The sequence below is a fragment of the Silurus meridionalis genome, chromosome 6, assembly GCF_014805685.1.
Source record: "Silurus meridionalis isolate SWU-2019-XX chromosome 6, ASM1480568v1, whole genome shotgun sequence".
Taxonomy (NCBI): Eukaryota; Metazoa; Chordata; class Actinopteri; order Siluriformes; family Siluridae; genus Silurus; species Silurus meridionalis.
The window spans coordinates 23,771,123-23,798,455 of NC_060889.1; the positions used below are offsets into that span (position 1 = coordinate 23,771,123).

General features: G+C 37.0%; 1 protein-coding gene across 1 annotated transcript; it reads left to right on the forward strand.

The window, feature by feature from the left end:
- Positions 1 to 3,061: 3,061 nt before the first annotated feature.
- Positions 3,062 to 27,211, forward strand: kcnj10a (potassium inwardly rectifying channel subfamily J member 10a). The gene is made up of 6 exons (XM_046851452.1): positions 3,062 to 3,596; positions 10,653 to 11,021; positions 11,107 to 11,318; positions 11,893 to 12,024; positions 12,770 to 12,947; positions 26,041 to 27,211. Exons 2-6 carry the CDS (start codon positions 10,655 to 10,657, stop codon positions 26,433 to 26,435), a joined length of 1,284 nt encoding a protein of 427 aa, XP_046707408.1. The 5' UTR covers positions 3,062 to 3,596; positions 10,653 to 10,654; the 3' UTR covers positions 26,436 to 27,211.
- Positions 27,212 to 27,333: the final 122 nt, after the last annotated feature.

The following is a 27,333-nucleotide window of genomic DNA, read 5'->3' on the forward strand; positions in this document are numbered from 1 at the left end:
TGGTAGAGGTGCACCCTGAGATACACAGAGAATGGACTGTTCCAGATAAATCTCTCTCTCTCTCTCTCTCTCTCTCTCTCTCTCTCTCTCTCTCGCTCTCTCACCCCCCCCATCTGTTTAAAGACCATTTATCTTCTTCAGTCTGCAGAAAACAAAATGTCCCCAGTGTCTTTAATCCTTTCATTCACAGACATGGTTTAAAAAATCTGAATGAATGAAAGTTCTCCTTCTCTCCGTGTGTGTGTGTGTAAAATGCAGCACAAAATCTTGCACCTCAGTTTGAAGTGCACCATGTGTTTTAGTGAGTATGTGTGTGTGTGTGTGTGTGTGTGTGTGTGTGTGTGTGTGTGATGTACTTGTTCCTTTTTTAAGGGGCCTGGGAAGTGTGTGTGTGTGTGTGTGTGTGTGTGTGTGTGTGTGTGTGTGTGTGTGTGCGCGTGTGCGTGTCTAGACCAGCTTCAGAGAAAGAGGTTGCTAAAACGAGGCAACCTATCCAGAATATCAACAGCTTGATGGAGAGAATGCCTGAGAGAGGAAAAGAGGGTTCCATGTGCCGGAAAAAACAACGATGTACAAAGGCAGAGAAAATGGTAAACAAAGAAAGGGAAGGAGAGGGAAAGAGGGGGAAAGACCTCTTCCGACAGAACTTCGTCAAGCCAAGAACTGCTCTGACCTCTTCAATTTCTTCCTCTCTTCTTCCTCCATGCTCTTTCATTCTCTCTCTCTCTCTCTCTCTCTCTCTCTCTCTCTCTCTCTCTCTGTCAATCCTCTCCTCTTAACATCCTATCCATTGTAAGACCTGCATCCTCTGCTGACCAACTCATATTAAAGTTCACCACTCCTGAGCTGCTTGTGTCTCCTCTAAAACATCTAATGACCAAAATGTTTTATTAAAATATATAAAATATATTATTACATTTTCTATATATATTATGAATGTAACGGTTCACAAAATTCACAGTTCGATACATACCTTGGATATTAAGTCACGGATCAGTTCAATTTACAGTTAGCAAGAATTTACATTTAGTTAATTAAAGCATTAATAAGAAATGATAAGAAAGAGAATTACTAAGAAAATCTAAACTAAAAAACATCAATAATGCTGGCAAAACATGTGATGAAACCATCTGATCAGAGATTAGATTACTGCTTTGTTATGTTGTACATGCATTTCTATGGGTTTCTTCTGGATTAGTTATTTTAATGTGCTCCTATAACCAAACTACCTAAGTGTGATTTATTAGTACAAGTTTATGGATAGTTACAAAGAATATTAAAATAGATGTAAGCCTGATAAATTCAGGTAGTGTCCAGAGCAGCTGTCAAACTGAGATCGGATTTCAGATTCTAGCTCTCAGTACAGGCGTGTCTGTGGTACTCATTGCTTATTACGTCATCATAAAAAGTATGAGAGAGCATGTACACACACCGTACAAATGACAGCAGACAATATTATAAAATAATAATAATGCATCAATAATTAATAACAATTATCTAATAATCAAACAATAAATTGAGATTTGCCCAACAAACATTAAATGAATTAGGATTATTTCCTCGATTTCTAGTGCTAGTGGCATGAGAGAGAATTATGATGATGTGTTTGTGATTGATGCTGATAATCAATTTGAGATCAAACATCTAATATCAGAAAATTGCCATTGAATTGTGTCAGTTGGGTTTCTTGCTTTAGTAATGGCATTCTTCGCTGCATGAGAGTCCCGTCTGTAATCCAGCACTCTGTTATAAAGCGTAACATATTCAGAAGTGGGTAGATTCAGGTACAACACCGAAGGCCTAGAAGTGAAATGCATGAATGACCCTCCACTGGTATAGATACCTTTATATATATATATATATATATATATATATATATATATATATATATAATAAATAAAATAATATACAATAAAAATACAATAAAAAAAAAAAATTTACACAGAGGAGGAAATACCTGGTACACGTTGTGCACTGCTGCAGTATAAATGCACAGTAAATGCTGGTGAGTATACAAGAACACCATTACTAACAATGCTTAACAATACAGCAGAGGGGCCTGGAGTGGAACACTTGAAGCGTACAGGTGGGAGGTGTCTCGAGAGGAGCGTGACGGTCAGGCAGGTGGGTGAGGTCTGGAGAGAAATGACAGGTGGAGTTGTTTTACATGTTTAAAAATTACCTTTAAAAAAACAACAACACAAAACAAAACAAAACAAAACAAAACAAAACAAAACAAAACAAAACAAAACAACAGCAGAAAAAACAATAATATAATAATAAATAAAAAAAATATATATATATATATATATATATATAAATCTGTGGATTTGTGTGTGGTTTTTAAACACTTCTCCCTACATGGAATGCCACGTTCCACTATAATTGTCTCTTCTATAAAATGCAGATAAATGTGTTTATTATTAATATTATTATTTTTGTTATTAATAATAAATATCATTATTATTCCTCTTCTTTTTTGCAATATTAAATTTGTTTTATTAAAATTATCTATCTATCTATCTATCTATCTATCTATCTATCTATCTATCTATCTATCTATCTATCTATCTATCTATCTATCTATCTATCTATCTATCTATCTATCTATCTATCTATCTATCTATCTATCTATCTATCTACAATTCAGGGTAATTATATTAATGATTCTTTAATAAAAAAAAAACAATTGAAAGAGTCAATCAATTGATTTTAATTTATTGTATTTTTATTTTGAAGAAAGAAAGAAATAAAAAAAGAGAAGAGAAGCTCTGAGTGGAAGTGATTCAGCATCACCATTCACTATTACAACACACACACACACACACACACACACACACACACACACACACACACACACACACACACACAGACATAATGCTGATTTACAGAGTCACATTTCAGCTTATGTAAATTGACACGAAAAAGTATACGGAGGCTGAATATTCAAGGACCTCCAACAAGTGAAATACAACAGCTCCATTCAGAGTGACCAGTGGGAGAGAGAGAAAGAAAGAAAGAGAGAGTGAGAGAGAGAGAGAGAGAGGAGAGGGAGAGAGAGTGGAGGAGCGCAGGGAAAAGCAGAATTAATGAGTAGAGAAGGTGCTGAGACGGAGAAAATGGGGTCTACAATATGAAACAGTTTGTTTAGAGCCGGAAACTACATTTTCCAAGAAGTTCAACCACCTGAAGAGGGAGAGAGAGAGAGAGAGAGAGAGAGAGAGAGAGAGAGAGAAAGTCAGTGCATAATAAATCCGTATCATCCTCCAACCAGCAGCGGCACCGACTGACACTCCGCTCTCTCTCCATCCACCATACAAACTTCTGCAAACTTTCAGACTTTTAGCTGCTGAAATTTTTCTGCACGGTTAGAAGTTCTCTAATTTGCCATGGCCAGTACCAAAAGATGAAGGAAAAGTGCTAAGATTGTAGTAAAGTGAAGATTTTGCAGCCTGTGTGGACATGTTGTCTCTGTCAGCTCTTCTCGGCCTCAAAGTGCACTCGGGTGTCTCTTCACTCTGACAAACAGGAGCAGAAACAAACAAACAAACCAGCAACAAAACTCACAAAACTGCGACCAAGTCTGAAGTCATAAGGTAAGAGCAGAAAACACAGTCTCCAGAAATCTCAGTTTGGATGTTGCACCTGCTGCATAAATGATGGTACTGCAATTGATTTATTTGATTGTTTGTTTGTTTGTTTGTTTGCTTGTTCACACTAATTGAGGGGTTTCAATAAGAAAATCAAAACTCACCAAACAATTATGACAGCAAATCGTATGATAAACCAGGCTGATCGGAGTTCAGATAACTGCTTTGTGAAGTTGTACATATTCCCAACTTGCTTCAATGCGTTTCCTCTTGGTTCTCTGGTTTTATTACACAATCCAAAAATATGCATGGATTAGTTATGATAAGTTGCTCCTATAGATGCAAACAAATGTGTTAACGGCTGCAAACATGGTGCACGACAATCAGTGTCACTGAGACTTCGGACACTGACCAGAAGAAAGTGGTTACTGAAGATAAATGAATGAATGAATGAATGAATGCATGAATGAATGATGCAGTAATATTAAATTCATTATAAATCACCAAAGCATTAATACAAGTTTCTTTAACTTTGATGTTGTCAGGGACAACTAAACTGTAAAAATAAAATTATACTTTTGCCATTAGTACAAATGTAATTTGAACAAGAATATTATTTAAATGTGTTTTGTATAATAGATTAAAGTACAGTACAACATTATTTATAGGCAGCATGTATTTAATTTGATGCAATTTGGATTAAACTAATTAAATTTAAGTAGTCAAACAAGCTAATAACTATAAGAACTTAATAACAAATAAACAACTATGATGATACTCATGCTAATGGATTGTGTATTAAAAAAAATAAGTAAAATAATAAATGGGGAACCCCTGCTCTCAAACCTGACTTCAAGGTACAAAGTGATGTCATTTATTCCACATTTAATATAAATAGTTATTAATCACCACTCTTGAGGAGATTATGCTTTTAGCTTGAAGACCATTATTGGGTGCACTGACATTAATTTTTTGCATGTAGCTTGTATAATGCTAAACGGTGTGATCATAAAAACTTCAGTGCTTTTTAGTCAGTTTAGCATTGTATCTCCAGTTTGAGTGCAAATTTGAGCATGTATGAATCAATTGCTTACAAAGGGTCTCTATGTTAAAACAGCATTGAAAAAAAAATCATAATACACCATTGTCAAGATTTAATGAGATGCACTGACCAGTGTTCAGCATTGCATTTCATGCTTTTCCTGTATAGAAGCGTTTCCTTGTTTATGACTACATACCAGTCCATGTAATTACTGAATAGCAAACCCAGTTGCAGAATGAAGAATGTGTATTTTATTAATGGCAGTACTGATATGAAGCTGTAACAATATGCTGATATTTATGTATTTATATACTAGTAACAAATTGAAGCAGTGTTTCATTACATATTTGCGTCCTTGCCTGATATGTTTTCATTGATAGGTCCAGTCAAAATTCTGTCTGTAATGTTAACTTTGGGCTGTGTAATAGATTGACCAATGGTATTAGCTCTTTGCAAAATGAGCAGTCTAATGAGAGAAAGCACATGGAAGAACTGTCCAAAATTCAATTACTGCCAAGATATTCGCTAAACTAGTTCTCTGTATTTATCCAGGATTAGTTGAGGGGTAAATGAATTTAGATTGAAAGTGCATTATAAACTGACGGCTATATATTTAAGATGGTGTGGATGAATTTGTGATACCCAAAAAGCCAGGAATTAGACATATATAGGAAGAGAGCAAACGTTGATCTATTTGGATACAATAAAAAATATCTGCACTATGTGGACAAAAGTATAGTGTCACATGTCTTTTCCAGCAATTTGTGCCTTTTTCTAAAACAGTTATCACAGTTTGGAGATCCAAACTTGTTCCAGCATGATAACATCACTGTGCACAAAGCCAGGGTTTGAATAAGACCTTGAGTGGCTATTTGGAACAGAGCTAATACCATTGTTTACTCTATCAGGGTGATCAAAGTTTATGATTGTAAAACTTAATGTTGAGCCCTAAAAATTGAAAATCAGAAATAACAGTGTTGCTTTTTGTCTTTCAAGTTCCAGCAATTGATATTTCTATATATTAATATAGTTATGGGTTAATGATCGTAAGATCGGGGATTCAAGCCCCAGTGACACCAAGCTGCCACTCTTGGGGCCCCTGAGAAAGGCCCTTAACCCTCATAGTATTATGGCTGACCCTGTGCTCTGACCCAAGCTCCCAACATTGGTGGGATATGCGATGAAGAGTACATGTGCTGTAAAGTATATTTGACAAATATAAAGGACCTTTATCTTCATTCAAATCATATAAAAGCATTGCATATGTTACACTTTGATTGGTGTTGGTTTAATCTATATTCCTCTTGTTTCTATAAATACATTCTGAAAAATCAAGGTATAAGATAATAATATACCTTTTTTTTTTTTTTAGTCCTTCATTGATATAATGATATAATGCTTAAATAAATTAGCCCTAATGCACACCAAATCCAAGCTGAGTTTCATCAAATGTAGACACAGGACATAACTGTCACTGAAGTCTGGGCTACAAAATAGCTCAATATCATTCTGTGCATTTTAACATTTGGGTGCTAATGGTAAAGATGTAATTCATTTGTAGACATTAAGTGACAGATTATTTGGAAAAAATAGAGGTACATACAACATTTATGCAATTTTTTCCCTCAAAAAATGTTTAGCTCTATTGGAGCAATATGAACAGACCCTTCATGCCAATCACAGCTACGGTTACAATTGGCATGAACATTTTTTATTCTATCCTTGACTTTAAAGTAGCAAAAAAATGACCAGGTCAGTAAATATTTTAAGACTTAATGCACCTTGGCAGAGTCCCTTTATGGGACTTGTTTAAAAAAGATGAAGGTCATCAAAAGACAGCATGGGGGTTGAATAAAAGTTGTGCCAAGCTTGTGTGGAGGTTGTGTAGAATTTGATGAAGGTTTTTTTTTATTTTTGTTGGGGTCAGAGAGGGAAAAGTGCTGAAAAGTACGACTGCAAAATACTGATGAATGTGTTTGCTAATGATCAATGCATCGCTCCACTTTTTATATCTTCTTTTCTAACACACTGCACAGATTCTTTTTTTCTTTCATTCTTTCTTCCTCTCTCTCTTACTCTACACACACACACACACACACACACACACACACACACACACACACACACACAGAGTGTTGTATTTTTCAATAGTGGCTTTTGTCCCTTTCATCTCCTCTCCAAACAAAGGATTTTTGTGCATAAAGGACAGAAAGCGAGGGATGGTGCAAGGCTTTAATAGAGGAGAGAAAGTGAGACAAAGAGCGAGAAATGAGAACTCTCAACTTAAAGTTGATGCTTCTACGTCCTGCAGCATTACATTCCACCACGACTGTATTTTGAATACATGTCTCTAAGTCAGTGTGTGCCTGAGTGCACACTCAGTGTATAACTTTGAGTACAGTATCTGTGTGTGGTGTGTACTCAGATGGAGTTCAGAGGTCAGCTGTGTGTACACTCAGCCTATCACACATGGCTTCTGAGGGCCAGCCCCCTCTTTCTCCATCCAGTGTTAGTATTCAGAGCACAGAGGGCAGACAGATACCTATTCATATCCCCAGTGTGAGTGTAACATAGAGAGAGAGAGAGAGAGAGAGAGAGAGAGAGAGAGAGAGAGAGAGAGAGAGAGAGTAGCATTATACTGCCGAGTGAGTGTAATGAATCGAAGGAAAGAGAAACAGAGTGCAAGAGAGAGAGATTGAAAGACAGAGAAAGTGACATGCAGTGATAGTGCTGGGGATCAGAGTGTAATGGAACTGAATTGAAAAGAAGGATGGTGAAAAAATGTCTGAAGGAAATGAGAGAGATGTTTGCTGGGATAATAATGAAGCTGATAATATTCTTTATTGAATATCATTTATTCATTATTCTTTATCATACCAAAAAACAGCTAAAGCAGTGAATGAATATGCAATCTAAGGAAAAGCAATACTCTGCAACAGTACTAAACAAATGTTAAGATGTTTACAGATATACTGATAGCCAACTTGCTCGTATCTATGAAATGATGATATCAGAGCAAAGTTTCAGCAAGATAAAGGAGTTAAGACAAACTGTTCCTCAATTCTTTCAAACTTTTGCTGGGTTTTTTTTAGAAGTTGGCAACCCTTTATGCACTCTGAGGGACGAGCAGTTCTTAGGCACAAATATTCATTATTCAGGTGAGATTATCCAGTGATGGTGTATCCATGAGAGACCATCCACTGCAACAGCAGGAGATTTATTTTATGGATACAGAATGCGGATGGGAGGTGGAGGAGACAAAAGATGCTTTTCAAGTGAGGTTTTATTCAGCTCAGACTTGGGTGGCCCCCCCTACATCTGGCCTAGGTATGAAGCCTTTTCTAGGTTTTAACCTTTTCTCATAAGGGATATGATTCTACAAAGGTTTTAAATTGTTTTTGTAGTCAAAAAACAGCGTCAACTGCTAAAAAATGTTGAAAGCAGAAATAGTGTGTATATATATATATATATATATATATATATATATATATATATATATATATATATATATATATAGATAGATAGATAGACAGACAGACAGACAGACAGACAGACAGATAGATAGATAGATAGATAGATAGATAGATAGATAGATAGATAGATAATATATATGGAAAATAGCATAATGATTCTTAAAGAATATAAACAGAACAATGTGGTTTGTTTAATTTTCTTATAATTTAATTAGATTCAACGTAATCATTGTGCATGGTACAAGTACAGTGCCAGTAATACATGCAATAATGCAGTAATTCATCACAGACCCCCCTGTCCATAAATCACTTCTTTAAACTCCATCTCTTTATGAGAACAAAACTTTCTCTTTCTTATTTTTCTTTGCATACACTGAATAAACCACCCTTGTCTGTGCTCCCCCTGAGCATTTTAGCAAGCCTGTGGTATAAAGAAGCAAGGAAAGCAAGAGGCCAGCCGAGAGAGGCTCATCTCAATGAGACCTGCATCATGTGCCAGAGCAGCTGGGCATCTGAATAAAGTTCTACAGACAACAGCAGCACCCCTGGGTCCGAATGTACCCATGTTTCCCTGCTATACACAAGAGGAAAAGCTACCCTTCTTTGTACTAGATAGCATCAGCACTGCATTCTCCAGACAGCCTATTATGACACTGGTTGAGTGCCACTAAGAGTTCTACTAAAAGTACTAAAAGCACATTGCTCTGGTGGTGAGGGACCGAGTAAATGTTCAGGGTCACCCTGTGGGCGCCACATTGTCCCAGATGCTATCATGTTGGCCCTGTTGGTTGTAATGCTGCTGAGGTTTTTTTTGTGTCATAGAAAAGGGCTTTGTGGTAAAAACTGTTGTTGATACTTTTACAATTTCTAACAAGAAGACATTCAGAGAATTTAAGGTCATTTATAAACAGTTAGAACTGAATGAGAAGAATGGGCAAGTGGGAATCTGCTGCTGGTCCCAAGAGAACTACAAACTCATGTCTGGATACTATTCATTTGTTAATGTGAACTGAGGTCTTCAAGATGTTTAAGATAAAAGCGTCCTTGACAAAAGCATGAAGGTTTGATAATAAGTCCATGAACTGTATATTAGGCATTCCGTTGCTAGTTTATCAAGTATTTGTAACCTACACATACATTCACTCTTTTACCAGATGATGGGCAAATACAATAATCATAACCCAAAGTGTGGGTCAAAGTGCAAACCTGCAATCTTAAACATGCCATAATAAAAAAAAGGCACATTGAAAAAACAAAACATGGAAACAAGGAACACTGGAAAAAAAAAGAGATGTAAGACTTTGAAACCAAATATCAGCACTGAAGGAACAATAAAGGGCAGTGGGCATGGTCATGTGTGTGGTGCTGGAACAAGTGTATAGTCATTTTAAACACCTTAGCATTATATTTAGTGAGAAATGCAATCATTCACCAACCAAAAATATACAGCCAACAAATGAGTCATGTTTAAAAACTATCATAAAAAATTCCAGTGCAGTGCTGAGATGAATTCACCACTGTATGACTCCCACCACCAAACAGATTACCAGGTAAAATGGTTGGACTATCATGTGAGTTCTCCAAGCACTTCCAAACTGAGTTGTATCAAATTAGACAAATATGTTCCAAATCTCTAAATATTTTAATAATTTACCAGCCACTCTTATTTTCCAGTTCCAAGCCTGGATAAATGGGGAGGGTTGCGTTAGGAAGGGCACCGCAATCAAACATGCGGATGGTCCGCTGTGGCGACCCCTAATGGGAGAAGCCGAAAGAAAGTTTTAAGTAGGTAGGCAGGTATATGCCAATGCATTGTGTCTATGTATACCTACACAATGACCTAGTATATAATAAGTGTTAAACCATGTATAATTTTTGATTAACATGTATTTACTTGTCAGCCAAATAACTGCTGAGTTGAATACATTTTCCCACTTAGGGGCAATTAACTTTACCCAATACACCAACTCTTCCCACATCCAGAACCTGGGAGAGCATGCAAATATTAATGCTAATCATTAAGCAGAAGAACCGGGTCTGTGCCGCTGTGATTTTAAATTATTTAAATATGATGCTTAATAATAAACACTAAGAACAATAATCGGTAATTGTGACAATAAATGGGTCTTTTATCATAATGTTATAATGGACTGAGGGGATTGCTGCATTGACAAGAACCTCCATCTTAAAAGGCTAGGTCAATATTACTCAAATATTAATAGTCAATCCTCTGAGATATGTGTAGTAACTAAGCTGAAATTTTGACTGTGTCATTTTCTTGGTTTGAAGAGCAGTAAGAGCTGATTGTATTAATGTCATTCCTTTTACATGACTCGTTTATTGTTTAATCTGATAATATAGTCATTGTATAATGACTTCGATCTCATAATCAATCATTTGTAATAAAAACACCCCCGTCAGCTATGCTGCTGTACCAGTCCGATGTCCGGTTATTAGCAAAGTAGTCATGCAATAGTGCTATCGATAATTTATATTCCTGGTGGTATGCCAGATATTACATGCTCCACTATCTCTTGCTCTCTTCAGCCATGACTTCGTCCACTCCTCCCTCCTCCCGTAGTCCATCCCCACAGAAGGTTTGCCATTCCCAAACTCAGACAGAGGTCCTAAAGCCGCTGTTAGGTGGAGGTGTTGGAGGTGGTGGAGGTGGTGCTGGAGGTGGACCTGCAGCATTGAGAAGGCGTCGGCGTGTCTTGTCTAAGGACGGCCGAAGCAATGTACGCATTGAGCATGTCACTGGCCGTGGAGCTCTCTACCTGCGTGACCTTTGGACTACCTTTCTTGACATGCAATGGCGCTACAAGCTTTTCCTATTCTCTGCCACTTTTGCTGGGACCTGGTTTGCTTTTGGTGTACTGTGGTACCTGGTGGCGCTGGTGCACGGAGACCTGCTGGGTGAGAATACAGGAGGTCGATATTTAAAAATGGGTGTTTTCTATTATTTGGAAGTGTGTTTAATATCTTTTCTATCTCTTTCCAGAGTTTGATCCACCATCCAACCACACCCCCTGCGTGATGCAGGTCCAGACACTGACAGCTGCTTTCCTTTTCTCTCTGGAATCACAGACTACAATTGGCTATGGCTTCCGGTGCATCACAGAAGAATGTCCCGTCGCCATCATCCTTCTCATAATGCAGCTAGTTATCACAATGGTGATGGAGATCTTCATCACAGGAACTTTTCTTGCCAAGGTAAAGTGAATGCAATTGCAAATAATAATGTGCAGACAATGTAATATGTTTAACATTCAAAATTTGTAAATCCATTGCTCACTGATTTAAAAAAAATAAATAAATTATGACATCAACACTGTGGTATAATGCACATTGAAGTATACATCAATCAAAGAAAGCAGTAAACAAATCTAAACAGTAATAATTGTCAACAACAGGCTGCATTTTCTAAAATAGGTCAATAGGTGCTCCCCTGTGCATCTTCCATGCTCCTAATAATAAACTACATGCTTGGAGAAAAAGTTTGACTTTAACTAAGTAATAAGTAAATGCTACCTGACTAAAGCAAAAACTATTAAGGAACTTTCTAAACTTTCTCATGTACACTGAATTTATTATTCAGAATTATTTTCAAGACAATTTAAAATATGTACACCATCTTGTGTGTCCAAATGAGTAAAAGTGTGATTATGCTGTGTATATTCAGTGGCTGCTGATGTATGTATAGGATCTGTGCTATGCATTAGATTTGCATTATGTACGTATACAGTTGTAGGTGGAGGATATAGTAACTGTGTTGTTCTGTGTGTAGGTGGCTCGACCGAAAAAGCGTGGTGAAACTGTAAAGTTCAGTCAGCATGCGGTCGTGGCTAGTCAACAGGGCCAACCATGCCTTATGATCCGTGTAGCTAACATGCGCAAAAGCCTGCTACTGGGCTGTCAGGTAAGTGCATGCATGTTCTAAAAACATTTAATTTAAAAATGGGAAATATATAGATCATTCCTTTCTAGTGATGGAGCTGAAAATAAGTAAGATCAAACATCTTAGAGAAAAAGAGAGAAATCCTATTTTTTACTAAATACTTTTTTTAATAAACTTAGTCATTTCCACAATAAAATATTAAAATTTCCACAAAAAAATATTAAAAACTACTTCTACTGTAGTTTCTTGTCTAGTTTATTGTCATCCTCTTTGAATACTATAAGTTCTTAGCAGATACCATACTACACCTAACACAACTCAGAATGCACCACTGCCACCTCACAGTTCCAGAGCTTCTATCTTGACCTTGTTTAGAGTTCTACATGTTCTTTCTGTGTCCAAGTGTTTTTCACTGGGGTTGTCTAGTTTCTTGCCACTTCTCGAAAACAGTTAGGTGTATTGGTTAGGATAAGTTGCTGTTACCTGAGAATGAGTGTGTGAATATTTGTGTGCATCATGCCCTTTGATTGACTTTGAATAATGTAATCTTATAGGCTTATACTTTTGTATAATGTAGTTTCATACAAATATACTGTATTTCTTTTTACTTGTGTTAGTTTTTCTAATAGAGTTTTGACATTTGACTTCTACAATTTTACTCAAATATTCAAGTGTACATTTATCCATGTAAATATATATATCTATGGAAGTGTAGGAGTGTACATTTAAGAGTATATTTGCATTCACTGCATTCTTTATATTTCAGGTAACCGGTAAGCTGCTGCAGACATCTCTGACTAAAGAGGGTGAGACAGTTCGTTTGGACCAAAGGAATGTGGCCTTTCAGGTGGACACATCCAGTGACAGCCCCTTCCTCATCCTGCCGCTCACTTTCTACCATGTCATTGATGACAACAGCCCGCTCCGCCCCTGGGCTTCCAAGGGTAAGATCAGACCTCACTGATGTTTTAAAAATAAGATAAGATATACCATTATTCGTCCCACAGTGGGGAAATTGTTCTTTTACAGTAGCAAAGAAAAGGAAATGCAAATATATAAAAAAAAAAGGAAATGTAAATATATAAAAGAATAATACATAATGTAGTATACAGTATATACACAATACAAATGTATAAATACAAAGAAGAAAAAAAGAGACCATGAGTAAGTAGTTACGCTAACAGGCATATTGCACACTGGTAATATTGCACAGTTTTAAAATTTCTGTTGCACATGTGTTGTTTAAAATACTTTGTTATTGTTATTATTGCAGGTAAACAGTAATAACAGTGTGTATTTTGGTGACTGGTTCACTGGGAGCAGCTCTGATTGTAAAGTCTAGTAGAAACAGGGAGAAAAAACCTTCTGTATCGCTCCTTCAGACACTTAGGATGTAACAGTGTGTGAAGACTGAAGGAGCTGCTCAGAGATGAAACTGTTTCATACAGGAGGTGAGAGACGTTCTCCAGCAATGATGATAGTTTAGCTACCATCCTCCTTTTTCCCACCTCCTGTACAGGGTCCAGGGGAATCCCCAGGACTGAGCTGGACTTCCTGATCAGCTTGTCCAGTCTCTTCCTGTCTGCAGTAGAGATACTGCTGCACCAGCAGACCACTCCATAGAATATGACTGATGCCACCACATAGTCAAAAAAGGTCTTCAGTAGCTCTCCCTGCACTCCAAAAGACCTTAGTCTCCTCAGCAGAAAGAGTCTGCTCTGATCTTTTTTTGTAAATGGCCTCAGTATTATCTGTCCAATCCAGTTTGCTGTACAGATGAACACCAGGTATTTGTAAGAGTTCACTCTCACAATGTTCTTCACCTGAATGTTCACTGATGATAATGAAGTTTGTTTGTGCCTACGGAAATCCACCACCAGTTCTTCGGTTTTGCCCGCGTTTATCTGGAGGAGCTCCGTTAGCACCAGTCTATAAAAACAGATCTAGAAGAATAAAAAAATAAATGTATAGAAGAAAGTATGAAACAAGGGAGAGAAAAGAACATTTTCTGAGGTTTAGAAGAGAAATCCAAGCAAGAAGTTGTTGTTTAGTACTTAAAAAGTCTTTAAACAAGAATTTATATGGCGGTAACAGATGAAATTTTGCACCTCAACTGAATTTGGTTTACCATGAAAAGTTGTCCAAAGCAATTAAATGAAATGCAGTATATTGCAATAAAAATAAGACAATAAGATAAAGAAGAAATGATGATTGCAAAACACAAATGAGACCAGAAAAATGTGTCTAAAGAGATAAATTAATTCTAATGAGAATTAGATTCAAAAATAGAATTGGGATCTAGACATGAGGTCCAGAACAAGTAAACAAAGTAGGTCTAGAGGAGAATAGAATACAAGAACAGATTTGGAAACAGACTAAGAGTTCTAGAAGTCATATAGAAAGTAGACAGTATAAAGTGGGATCTGGTTGAGCGCTTTAAACAAAATTAGGAAAATAATTTAAGAAAATTGTAGATTTGAATTAGGATCTGGATCTGGGTAAACATTTAGAACATCAAGAACAAACCAAATTAAGTTTAGAACATTGTTCTTTGGAAGAAACTGTAGATTTATTCACTACTAGAGATTTAAAGCACGTTTGTACGTCGCTCTGGATAAGGGCGTCTGCTAAATGCCGCAAATGTAAATGTAAATGTAAACTGTGATCTGGTTTCAGGATTAAAAAGAAAAAGTACAGAAAGAAGGTTTCTAAGAGGTTTTCAATATTTGAACAGAACTGGGATGTGTTCCAATAGTAGTTAAAAGGTAATTCTAGGAGAGATTTTTTTTAGAGTATTTGAATCCAAAAATATTGAAGAAATTTGAATTTAGAAGGAAATTGGGATGGCCAAGCACTAGTTATAAAGTTCTTTGTTTTAAAGAATGGAAGATCTGCAGTTCCAGAATGTTCTGATGTGATAGGTCCTAAGGCAGAAAGAGTAAAAATAACTTAATATTTTTTTTATTTCTGGAGACTGCCATGATGATGCTTGAATACCTGTTCCAAAGTGTCTGATAGGGATCTGCCTGTGGAGCCTGGTGGTAAAGAACACTAGAGAACAAAGTGAATGTGGTTGGACACAAGCCGTGTATGGAGTTGCTTTGAGGACAGAGAGGTGTGTGATTGGTGGAAATGTAAACTGCAGCATGGAGAGAGGAGTCATATGTGTAAGAAGAGCTCTGTTTCACTGTCTGTCCAGGTAGAAGTCTGTTTGAGAATAAATGGATTTTTCTTTACGATTTTTTAGGAATTAGGCTTGGCTGAGTTTCAGCTGATTGATCTGTCTCAGATTACATTTCTTTTTACATTCAGTTTTAAGAATACACAAAATGAAAGTTTAAACAAGGTATAAACATATGATAATATTTTTTTTCTTCAGCATTTCAGAGGAAAACTGACAGCTACCATATAGCAATAAAATAATATTGCAATGTAATTTTATTGCAACTAAGATTTATACATTTACCAACGGATACAATACAATACAACACAACACAATGTCAGCACACTGTAAAGTCAGCAACTCTGTCAGCAATTCTGTCTAACAAAATGTGCAGTGTTTGTTGTAACATGATAAATCTGAAGCTTGTTGGATACGATGTAGGTGGAAGCCTAGCTTGGCTTCTGTGCAGCGGAAAAGACTGAAGATCATGCCAGCACTATAATGTACCAGCAAACCAATTCCCAGAGATTGATTTCAGCTTTTGGCTGGACTGGTGAAAAGCAAAACTGAAATTCTAGCAGAAGAACGATGTCTGCTGGAAAATATACCAGATGCACCCGTATTTTAGGAGTTGTGCCTAGAACACTTTATAAGATTGTAAGTGTTTTAGAACATTTACTGCTGCAGATGATCAAAGATCCATGAGGGAGAAAAAGTAAAAACTATGAAACTAGATGTCATTTTAGATTATTTTAAATCAGCATAATAGGCCTGTTCACTGATACTGCTTAAGCGAAGTAGTGTTTTTTTGTTTTGTTTTTTTAATATGCTGCATGCTAATTTGCTATGCAGAAATATTATTAATACCTAAGTAATATCTCAGTAACGTCTTTATAAAAGTTTCTGAAAATTATTACATTAAGATAATACATAACATATGTGAGATATTTTAAGCATCAAGAGAATAGTCAGTTCATGAATAAGCAAATGTAATTAGGTCAAGTCGGTTGGACCAGATGACATTCCGGTAGAAGCATGGAGATGTTTAGGAGAGATGGCAGTGGAGTTTTTAACCAGATTGTTTAACAAGATTCTGGAAGGTGAGAGGATGCCTGAGGAATGGAGAAGGGGTGTGCAGGTACCGATCTTTAAGAATAAGCGAGATGTGCAGACCTGCAGTAACTACAGGGGAATAAAGTTGATCAGTCACACCATGAAGTTATGGGAAAGAGTAGTGGAAGCCAGGCTGAGAGAAGAGGTGACCATCTGTGAGCAACAGTATGGTTTTATGCTGGGGAAGAGCGCCACAGATGCATTATTTGCTTTGAGAATGTTGATGGAGAAGTATAGAGAAGGACAGAAGGAATTGCATTGTGTATTTGTGTATTTGGAGAAAGCGTACGACAGGGTGCCTAGAGAGGAGCTGTGGTATTGTGTGAGGAAGTCAGGTGTGGCAGAGAAGTATGTGAGGGTGGTGCAGGACATGTATGAGGACAGTGTGACAGCAGTGAAGTGTGCAGTAGGAACGACAGACTGGTTCAAGGTGGAGGTTGGACTGCATCAAGGATCGGCCCTGAGCCCTTTCCTGTTTGCAGTGGTGATGAACAGGTTGACTGACGAGGTCAGACAGGAGTCTTCATGGACTATGATGTTTGCGGATGATATTGTGATTTGTGGTGAGAGTGTGAGCAGGTTGAGAAGAGCCTGGAGAGGTGGAGGTACGCACTGGAGAGAAGGGGAATGAAAGTCAGTAGGAGAAAGACAGAGTACATGTGCGTAAATGAGAGTGAGGGCAGTGGAGTGGTGCGGTTGCAGGGAGAAGAGGTGGAGAAGGTGGAGGAGTTCAGGTACCTGGGGTCAACAGTGCAAAGTAATAGTGTGTTAGGGAAGTAAAGAAAAGAGTGCAGGCAGGTGGAGTGGGTGGAGAAGAGTGACAGGAGTGATTTGTGATAGTAGGGTATCTGCAAGAATGAAAGGGAAAGTTTACAGGACTGTGGTGAGACCTGCAATGTTGTATGGATTAGAGAGAGTGGCATTGAGTAAAAGGCAGGAGGCGGCACTGGAGGTAGCAGAGCTAAAGATGTTAAGGTTTTCGTTGGGAGTGACGAGGATGGACAAGATTAGAAATTAGTTTATTAGAGGGACAGCGCATGTTGGACGTTTTGGTGACAAGGTGAGGGAGGTGAGATTGAGATGGTTTGGATATGTGCAGAGGAGGGACATGAGTTATATTGGTAGAAGAATGCTGAGGATGGAGCCACCAGGAAGGAGGAAAAGAGGAAGACCAAGGAGGAGGTTTATGGATGTGGTGAGGGAAGACATGCAGGTAGTTGATGTGAAAGAGGCAGATGTAGAGGACAGGGTGATATGGAGACGGATGATCCGCTGTGGCGATCCCTAATGGGAGCAGCCAAAAGAAAAAGAAGAAGAAGAAGAAGAAGAAGAAGAAGAAGCAGAATTATGTCTGAGTGAATTTGAAAATGGCCAAAATGGCATGTCTAGCAGGGTGTTCCTAGTGATAGGTATCTACTAAAATTGTCCAAAGAAGGACAACTGGTAAACAAGCAACAGGACCATGGTGCTCACTGATGCAAATGGGGAGTGCAGGCTACCCATCAGGTTAGATTCCATTAAAGTCCCACTATAGCTCAAATTGTGAAATCCATGCTGACCCCTGTACAATGCTAAAGGCACCTACAATGGCTCCTACAATCCTACATCATGTGGATGGTGAGTTGTGTGTGTGTGTGTGTGTGTGTGTGTGTGAGAGGTTTTTTCTCTGGAAGAGATGGCATCATGATGCATTTTGGGAAGAAAACAAGCAGTGTGATGCTTTGGCCAAGGTTCTCCTGGACATTCACATGGATTTTACTGTGATAAGTACCATCTATCTAGGTAGTATCTGGTAAAAACCAGGTGCTTTTTATTTAAAATTTATGGCTGATCAGTATAGAATATGCTGAAAGGTAATGTTAATGTTTGTTGCATGCATAGTGCAACCATTAAAATGTGCAGACTTTCAGCCTGGCCTGAACATGAATGGGAAATAATTGTGAACAATCATGAATATGAAACTTAATATGCGAAACAATATTTCACTTCATGTTTCGAGGCTAAAGGTCTTGGTTGGGGGGTATCCAGAAAGGAAAAAAAGATTGGAACAAAAGTTGAGGTTGTGACCATCCTAAAGGGACCTTGTTAACTTGATTTGTGGAGGTTAAAAGACAAAACTCGGAATCACGCAAGTTTGAGCCGGACATTTTGGTCTGGTGTGTTTAGTGAATATGAGGTTTCTGTAATGGGAAGAGAATGTCAGAGCTGGCATGCAATCCTGTTGCATTCTGTTTTGTGTGCTCTCTCGTTATTGCCTATCACTCTCTTGTTCTTTCATTTGCCACTGTTCCTCTCTCTGTGAACTCATCTTTCACTTTCCGTCTTTCTGTATTTTTTCTCTTTGGTTGGAATGTGAGTGTGAGCAAGAGTGTCTCATTTGGAGCACAAAGCAGCTCAGTCTGTTGTGCTGACATGCAGGTACAGGATTCAATTACTGCAGAACAGATTCAGCAACAGAGCAGGGCTGTTACAGTTTCCTACAGTAGGCTTTCTCTCGCTTTCTTGCTAATCATTATTTTAGTTCAGCTCAGTAGTTCAGTTTAGCACTGTGGTGTTACTTTGATGACGTCTCCGTTTGGAGCCATATTGAAGAAACACATTATCTCTATTTGCAAATCAGGTTTAAATGTAGACAGATTTAAATAGCTAATATTCTTTCTTGGGGAAAAGCTACTAAATTGTACACAATTAATGTTTTACCTTACAGCTATTAATATTATTTATACATTTTCTTTACAAAGAAACTTGTAAACAATATATAAATATGCATATTTTAAAAACAAAGCTATTCAATATATTTTTTTTCTGGCAGCAATGATCAGAAAATATTATGAAATGCACTCTTTATGTTTAATGTGTATAAAGAAATAATAGATGTGATGATAATGGTTTTGAGCTGAGCTCTTCCATTATCACACAGCGCTGCTGCATAATTATACATCTGAATAGAAGAACTGTAACTGCAGATAAACATGCTGCTTTTGTTGACCACACATGTGACCATTATTACAAATATAGTCTATAGAGAATTCTTAGAAGTTCTTGGTTTCCCGTTTCTGTTAGGGAAACGTTTATTTTTTTCGTAGAACATTTGAAAGGGTTTCCCCCAAAGAAACAAACCAGCTTTGACCAGTACACTGTGGGAAAAAAATAAGCTTGTAATTTTATGCAACAAAGAAGAGAACAAAAGCAATGATTTACAAAATAATAATAATAAAAATCTTTGACATATAATAGAAAAATTTTATCTTTTCAAATTAAAATGATTCAATCTATCAAATTAAATATGTACCTTGCAAAAACATCAATACACAGAAATCAACCTTCGATGTCAGCTGACAAACTCCTCTCTCAGTCACAAGACTCAATATCAACAAAATCCTGCAGTCACCAGACTGATTAAAAACAACTTTTTTTTTTTTTTTCACAGTTTATGTTTTTGGACTCTCAAATGGGCTTGATTTAGCATCTTTAAGTTACATTACAGATCTTATGTATTTATCTGTTGTTGTAATTTTGGCCAATTTGTGCTTTCTATTAGATGGATGGGACAAATACAACATTTTATATAAGTTGAATATTCAAATATATTTGTGCCATTCAAGGTTGTCATGGTGCAAAAATATTTGTAAGTGTTTACTGAGTTCATCATACTTGGAAAGCAAACAGACTGAAGTCCCCCCAAATTCTCATTGTTAGTGTTGAATTTATTTTCTACTGAAAGATTGTACAGAAATGTATAGATAGGGGCTTTTAGATTATAACCCATGTCCTGTAAACACAAATGACACATTTCATAAAGCTGAGCATAGAGAAGTAGATAAAGACTTTTAAGCAGCATGCAGTCTAGGACTGTACATTTAAACAGTATCAGATTATTAGGTGGAGGTTTTTAAAAATGAAATGAATAATTTAGCTCCCATGCCTTTTTATTGGTACAGTTCTTACTTATCCAAGTCAAATGAATACAGCTTGTTGATAAAAATAAATAATCTCCGGATTCTCCAAATACATAGAAACAAATAATTTTAAAGAAATGATCCGAGTGGTCGTTATAGGCCCTATAGTGAGGCCTATATAGGCCCATTTCTTTTCCAGCAGGGACTGGATAATAAACTGTGAGGTTTATCAGTAATCCTGTTTACATTCTCATCATTGGAAGGACTGTTACCAGCCTGGAAATTGCTGGATCAATGTATCAAAGATTTGCTCAAACAAAGACTAAAAGGCCTTAAACATTTTGGTCCTTCACCAGTGGGGTGACTGAATAAATCTTTTGGTATAATTCAGATGTAAGAATACCCCACAGCCCAGACTTGCTTGTCCAATTATCAATTCTAGAGGGTCATCCTGATCTTTGCAATGTCTCAGTGGTGCCACATTTTCTCCACTTATTAATGATGGTTTTGACAGTCTTCCATGGTACATCTGGCGCCTTCTATTTTCATTTATATGCTTCACTTGGTAAAGTCTCACAGTTTCTTTGGACGCTCTTTGTGGCCCATGACTCTTAGTAGACACTTAGTATGATGATTTTGATCAGAAACATTTTAATTAATGGCAGATGTATGCTAATATGCTACATATGCTAATTTGGAATTTGACTGGTTAGGGCAGCTAGAAAGGTGTGCAGACTTATGCAATCAGGATTTTGTAGGTGTTTTTTAATTTAAAATGTTCCCATTTGTACATTTTTGTTACATATATAACTAGTATATATATATATATATATATATATATATATATATATATATATATATATATATATATATATATATATATAGTTGATTGATAATGTTATTTCTGTCTTAATTATTTTTTAAACATGCAATCTCATAAGGGTCTGTAGAGTCTTTATATCCACTGTATCATGCGCACTTTTGTTAAGAAACCAAATGCATTTTTCTTACACATGCTCAAAAAAGTACAGAGAGACTATGTTCAAATAGAATGAGAAAATTTCAGTTTCATATTTTGTGTTCACAGTTTCCACAAGTACCTAATTGGAAGGAAATACACTCTCCTAACAAATCACTGTGGCCTACGATTTTGAGGCATTGGCATTGCGCCATTAGCTGCCAAAGGTTGGCTTTGTCGCTGTCCGCTCATGCATAAAACATATACTGGATACAACAGTACTGGAAGTCTGATTTCAATGCAAATGCTGACAATATCTCCAGGCCACCACTACCCATTAACCATACTGAGCAGAAGCAAGCAAAGATCTTTTTTGATAAACTTTGAGTATGTGAAAGAAGCACCTGCCACTTCACCACAAGTGTGCCAGCATACAATAAATGCTATAACTTTTAATGGTTTTTGAAGTAATGCAAAGGAGACCACTGAGATGTAGCCACATGTCTCAGAGTTAAATGAACAGCCTTTTCAAACAGGATGTCCTCTATGGGGTCAGAGGGAAATCATTTTACCACTACTGAGAAAAAAGCATGTTGCAGCAGCTATACTTAATCTATGTGTAGTGTAGGCTCCATGAAAGTAGAAACTTGATGGAGCAAACAAAATACACCAATGCAATGCTCTTTATGAAAAAAAATAAAAAATAAATAAATAAAAAATATGCAAATCTGGCCCTTTTTAATCAATTGGTCTACTCAGAAAAAACTATATTTCTTGTAGATGTGGCCATAAAGTGGCCAAATTGTTATAATTATGTCCAATACAAAAAAAAACATTGAGAAGCTAAATGAAATGAACAGTCAAATAAAATCTCAGCTTTTAAGCGACATTGTTCCTCATTTTTTTTGTCAAGTTTAATTAGGCCAACCTGCATTCAGATGCATTCACGAGGAAAAAGTTATACATATAGGTATACTTTGTCCACCCAACAATGTGCAATAGCCCTAGTGGAATAAATATTATTGCATTGAAAATTGTCATAAAATGAGGCATTTATTTCAAACATAACACAAGCACATTCTTCAAACAACCTTACCTCAAAATAGTTTTGTTTGAATATGTATGGAAAAAATAGATATACTAATCAGCCCAAAACACTCAATAGTGGCTTCAAGTTCACAGTTATAGTGTTTCTTTATTCAGTTTTAAATGTATAATTTTGCAGAACCAAAAAAGTCTGGACATACAGTTTCTGTAATTGTATGTTAATAGCGTAGAGTAGAGTGGTTGAAGTTTCCTCAGAGTTTCTGCCAACAAAACTTTCAATTCATACATTATCTCTCATAGATGATTTGATTCAATTAGGGCATGCTTCTGGGATTTTTTTTTCAAAAGGTGACTGATAATGCTTCGTTTCTTTATCCTATTGAAAATTCCATTTCTGCCACTTCATTAATTTTCGGGGAATTCTGCAGGTCTGAATAATGAAAAAAACTTTTCTGAGTTTATGGGAACTACTTTTTCTTGGAAGATAAACTTGTGTTATCTTTCTTTAAGCCGCACTTAAATTGCTCTTTGTTTGCACTTGTCGATGTTTATAAATAGGTTAAACAAAAAGAAACATAAGTAATCTAGACAAACTATAATATATATATCATAGCTTATAACGTATGAGAAATAACCAATATGATTGTAATAATAAATCACAAATGCATACATTGCTGCAATTCCTGGTTTAGTTTAGTGGAACTTGTAAACAAATGAGGTAACCCTTTAGAAAGATGAGGGTCCATTGAAAGACATCCCATGGAGAAATTTTAGTCCAATGAAACAATGTTGTAAGTTCATTTGTTAACGTGACATTTCATTGGGAAGAATTACTGTTTGTATCCGTTATGGAAAAACGTACACGCCAACAATTGCGTCTTTGTAGTAAAAAGTTACATGGTTTTGTAGTGTGCAGTTATGAATAATACTTGACTTGTCAAATCTGAAAATAAGACAATGTGGGTTAAGTGTCTAAAATCTATTTTTTTAACAGAACAACCTGCCAACTGTTTTTATATGGTGAATAGCTATTTTTGTCTCCCTGAAATGCTTCCTGTTTCTGAATACAAAACTTTTGTACATACAGTGCCCTCCACAATTATTGGCATTATTGAAATCATGTGTGCCACAATTATTGGCACCCCTGATGTTAATACTTTGTACAACCTCCTTTTGCCAACAAGACAGCACTTAATCTCCTCCTATAACATTTCACAAGATTGGAGAACACAGAGAGAGGGATTTTTGACCATTCTTCTTTGCACAATCTTTCTAGATCATCCAGTGTCCTGGGTCCTCTCTTATACACTCTTCTCTTTAGCTCGCCCCACAGGTTTTCGATTGGGTTGAGGTCTGGGGACTGAGATGGCCATGGGAGGACCTTGAGTTTGTGACTGCTGAACCACTTTTGTGTAGATTTTGCCACATGTTTTGGATCATTATCCTGCTGAAAGACCCAATGATGACCCATCTTCAGCTTTCTGGCAGAGGCCATCAGGTTTTATTTAAAATATCCTGGTACTTCAAAGCGCTCATAATGCCATGCACCCTAACAAGGTTCCCAGGGCCTTTGAAGAGAAACAGGCCCACAGCATCACAGATCCTCCACCATACTTCACGGTGGGCATGAGGTGCTTTTCGGCATATTCATCTTTTGTTTTACGCCAGACCCACTTAGAGTGTTTGTTGCCAAAAGCTCAATCTTAGTCTCATCTGACCAAAGCACACGATCCCAGTTGAAGTCCCAGTACCGCTTAGCAAACTCCAGACGTTTACGTTTGTGAGTGTTAGTGAGAAAAGGCTTTTTCCTTGCATGCCTCCCAAACAGCTTGTTGGCATGTAGAGAGCGTCTGATGGTTGTTTTGAGACTCTGTGACCCCAAGATGCCACTCTTTGATGCAATTCTGTGACGGTGAGCTTGGGAAATTTTTTTACTTCTCTTACCATCCTCCTCACTGTGCGTTGTGGCAAGATAAACTTGGGACCTCTTCCAGCCTTGTTTGTCACTGTTCCAGTTGTTTTAAACTTCTTAATGATTCCTCTGACTGTAGATACCGCAAGTTAAGGCGAGTGGCTATTTTCTTGTAGCCATTGCCTGACTTATGAAGGTCGACACATCTGCCTTACTTGAATGGTGTGTTCTCTTGTCTTTGCCATGTTGACAAATGGGTAAGAGAATTAGGCCTCTGTGTCATGTCATATTTATACCCCAGGGAAACAGGAAATCATGAATTACTAATTAAAAGTCCCTAGATACCCTGACCAACCTTAGCAACTACAGAAAAATATATATAAAAAAAAAACAATTACATTTTTCAGAGGAATTGTTAGGGGTGCCAATAATTGTGGGACACATGATTTCAAGTTTTTTTTTTTTTCTAAATGTGTAATTTTTTACCACCAAAGTTATGTACTTAAATGAAAGGTTGGATTTTTCTCTTTTTTTGCATTTGGGTTCTATGTTGTTTTAAAAAAAAAGGAGAATTTTTAGAAGTCCACGACCACATCTTAAACAGGGGTGCCAATAATTGTGGAGGGCACTGTATATCTGTTAAGTATGGAAAGTAAACAATAGGATCAGGTATAATAAGAAGAAGTAGAAAAGGTTATACAGTATGTGCTGACAATATTTCACCACATATGCATACTGACCTTTATTTGAACTACAGTAACACCTGTCTTATACTTTTCTCTTATGTCTTTGTGTCACACATTTTCTCAAAGTGGAACATAGTTCACATCTAGTGATACACATATAGTTCCCAGAAATTGTTTTCCTATTTACTTGCTAGATTGCGGTTCATTTGCAAAGAATGAGAATAAAGACAGCAACTGGCAATTACACTGTGTGTGATTTTGTAGAAGTGTGTCTATGTAAAACACAAATGTACTGAAAATCTTGCTATAAATGGTAGTATTGTTAAGCAATATTACACATAATAAAATAATAATAATTATTAAATAATAATAATAATTAAAGGTTGGGCAACTGAGCAGATGAAACAACTATACCTCAATATTCTCAAGTCATTTCACAAAATTCAAATGAAACCTACTGTAGTTATGATCTGCCCCCTGTGCTTTTGTGTCCGTAAGTACAGTAATAATGATTACTTAACTGAATGAGAAGCGTATGAAATACTGTAAGGATGAGAAATAACAGAGTGTAAGAGAAATAAAGAGAGAGGAAGTGATACTTACAGTCTTTACAGAGTTGCTATTTTGAGCTTTAATGAAACTAGTATGTTTCCAGTGCGGAAGTAGGTCTGAGTGACAATCATATCCATCTGTTCAAACATTTTCTAAGTGTGCACGTGCTGTAGATTAAAAGTCATCTTTATTAGGGAGGGTATTCTGGTGTTCATATTTCCCGCTTAGTTGGTTGTGCAATTCGGGTTGTGTATAGATACATAGGTTGGGATTACCCAAGAGTGTTTTCTGGTGGTGACGCATGGCTTCCCCACACCAAGAAGGGAACAAGAGCAGTTGGTGAGTGCAGTGGTTATTTGTGTGTGTGTGTGTGTGTGTGTGTGTGTGTGTGTGGGTAAGTGTGTGGGTAGGTGCTCGACTGCGATCTCAGTCTACTGCTTTGGAATAAAGTATGTATGGAGAGTTATGTAGGAGGTCTTTGTTGTTGTTCCAAAACACCTGACTCATGTCATGAAGGATTTGCTATTTATCTGAAGCAGGTGAACGCTGGAAAGCCCCATGTGTCACACTGGTATCAAAAACTACTAACTCAGGCAATAAAGAAAAACTGGGAATAGGGATTTATTTAGAATTCTCAGCTCACACTGATGACCAATCAAGTTGAAAAATAACCACAATGAAATATCCCTTTCTTGTAATATCCCTAGGTGGAGGCTGGGCTGACCCAGAAATGGCAGATTTTGAACTGCTGGTAATAATGAGTGCCACAGTGGAGCCAACATCAGCCACTTGCCAGGTACGAACCTCCTACCTGCCCGATGAAATCCTGTGGGGCTACGAGTTTCCCCCTGTTGTCTCACTCTCCCCATCAGGGAAATACGTGGCTGACTTCGCCTTTTTCGACAAAGTGGCTAAGACCAAGACCCAGCCGTGCTTTAAACAAACCTCCTCTTCGGGTCCAGGCTCAGACAGTGGACGGGAAGGAGGAGAAAAGGATCTGGAGAAGACAAAGCTGGAGGAGAGCTACAGGGATGAAAAACGGCGCGATAGAGGGAGGATCCGGGATAGCAGCCCACTTAGCGTTCGCATTAGTAATGTATAGATCCAGCAAGACATGTTAAGAGAGAGAGAGAGAGAGAGAGAGAGAGAGAGAGAGAGAGAGAGAGACAGACTAACAGTAAGCTACTAGGAGATGAGGACTGTACGATGTTCACAATAAATCCTCTTCTGAAGACACATTTTTCACATACTGTACATATACATACACTGGACTTCGAGGCGAACAGTGGCATCACTATCATGTGGCTAAGATTAATATTCTCACTTGACCACTGGCCTTGTTGCAAGAATGTGTAATTTTTTTTTTATTGTATTTTCATTTTTACAGCTTGGACTACGACAAGATTCTGAAACGATTAAAAGGCCAAAATATACAAAGACCCGTCATTAAAAAACAAAAGCACTGTACAGAAGGAGCAAAGCTTCTATGTCCTTGGACTTTGTGTTCCATATTGATGGACTGAACTGAAACGATGATATTCTGTTACATGTGTATATATTTGTGCCTAACAATGCCATGCTCATTTGAGTATAGGCCTAGTTTTTTATGCTGATTTCTTTTTAGTCACTGGAGCAAACATATTGATACAGTATGTTAACAATACTAAAAGCACTTTAACTCTATGAGAAGTTTTCTCTAGTTTCTGTTATGAAAGCACAACTAACTAGTGTATATTGGATGGTGAATACCTGTCCCAACATTTCACATATGTGTGGGTGTTTCTGTGAATCTGTAGTATGTCTGCATGGGTTGGTGCAAAGTGTGGGGCGATGCTAAGCAAAGTATTTTTAGAAATGCACAAAACTGAAAGCACTTCATATATATATATATATATATATATATATATATATATATATATATATATATATATATATATATATATATATATACATTATAATGATGATGGCAATGATGTTGATGATAATGATGATGATGATGA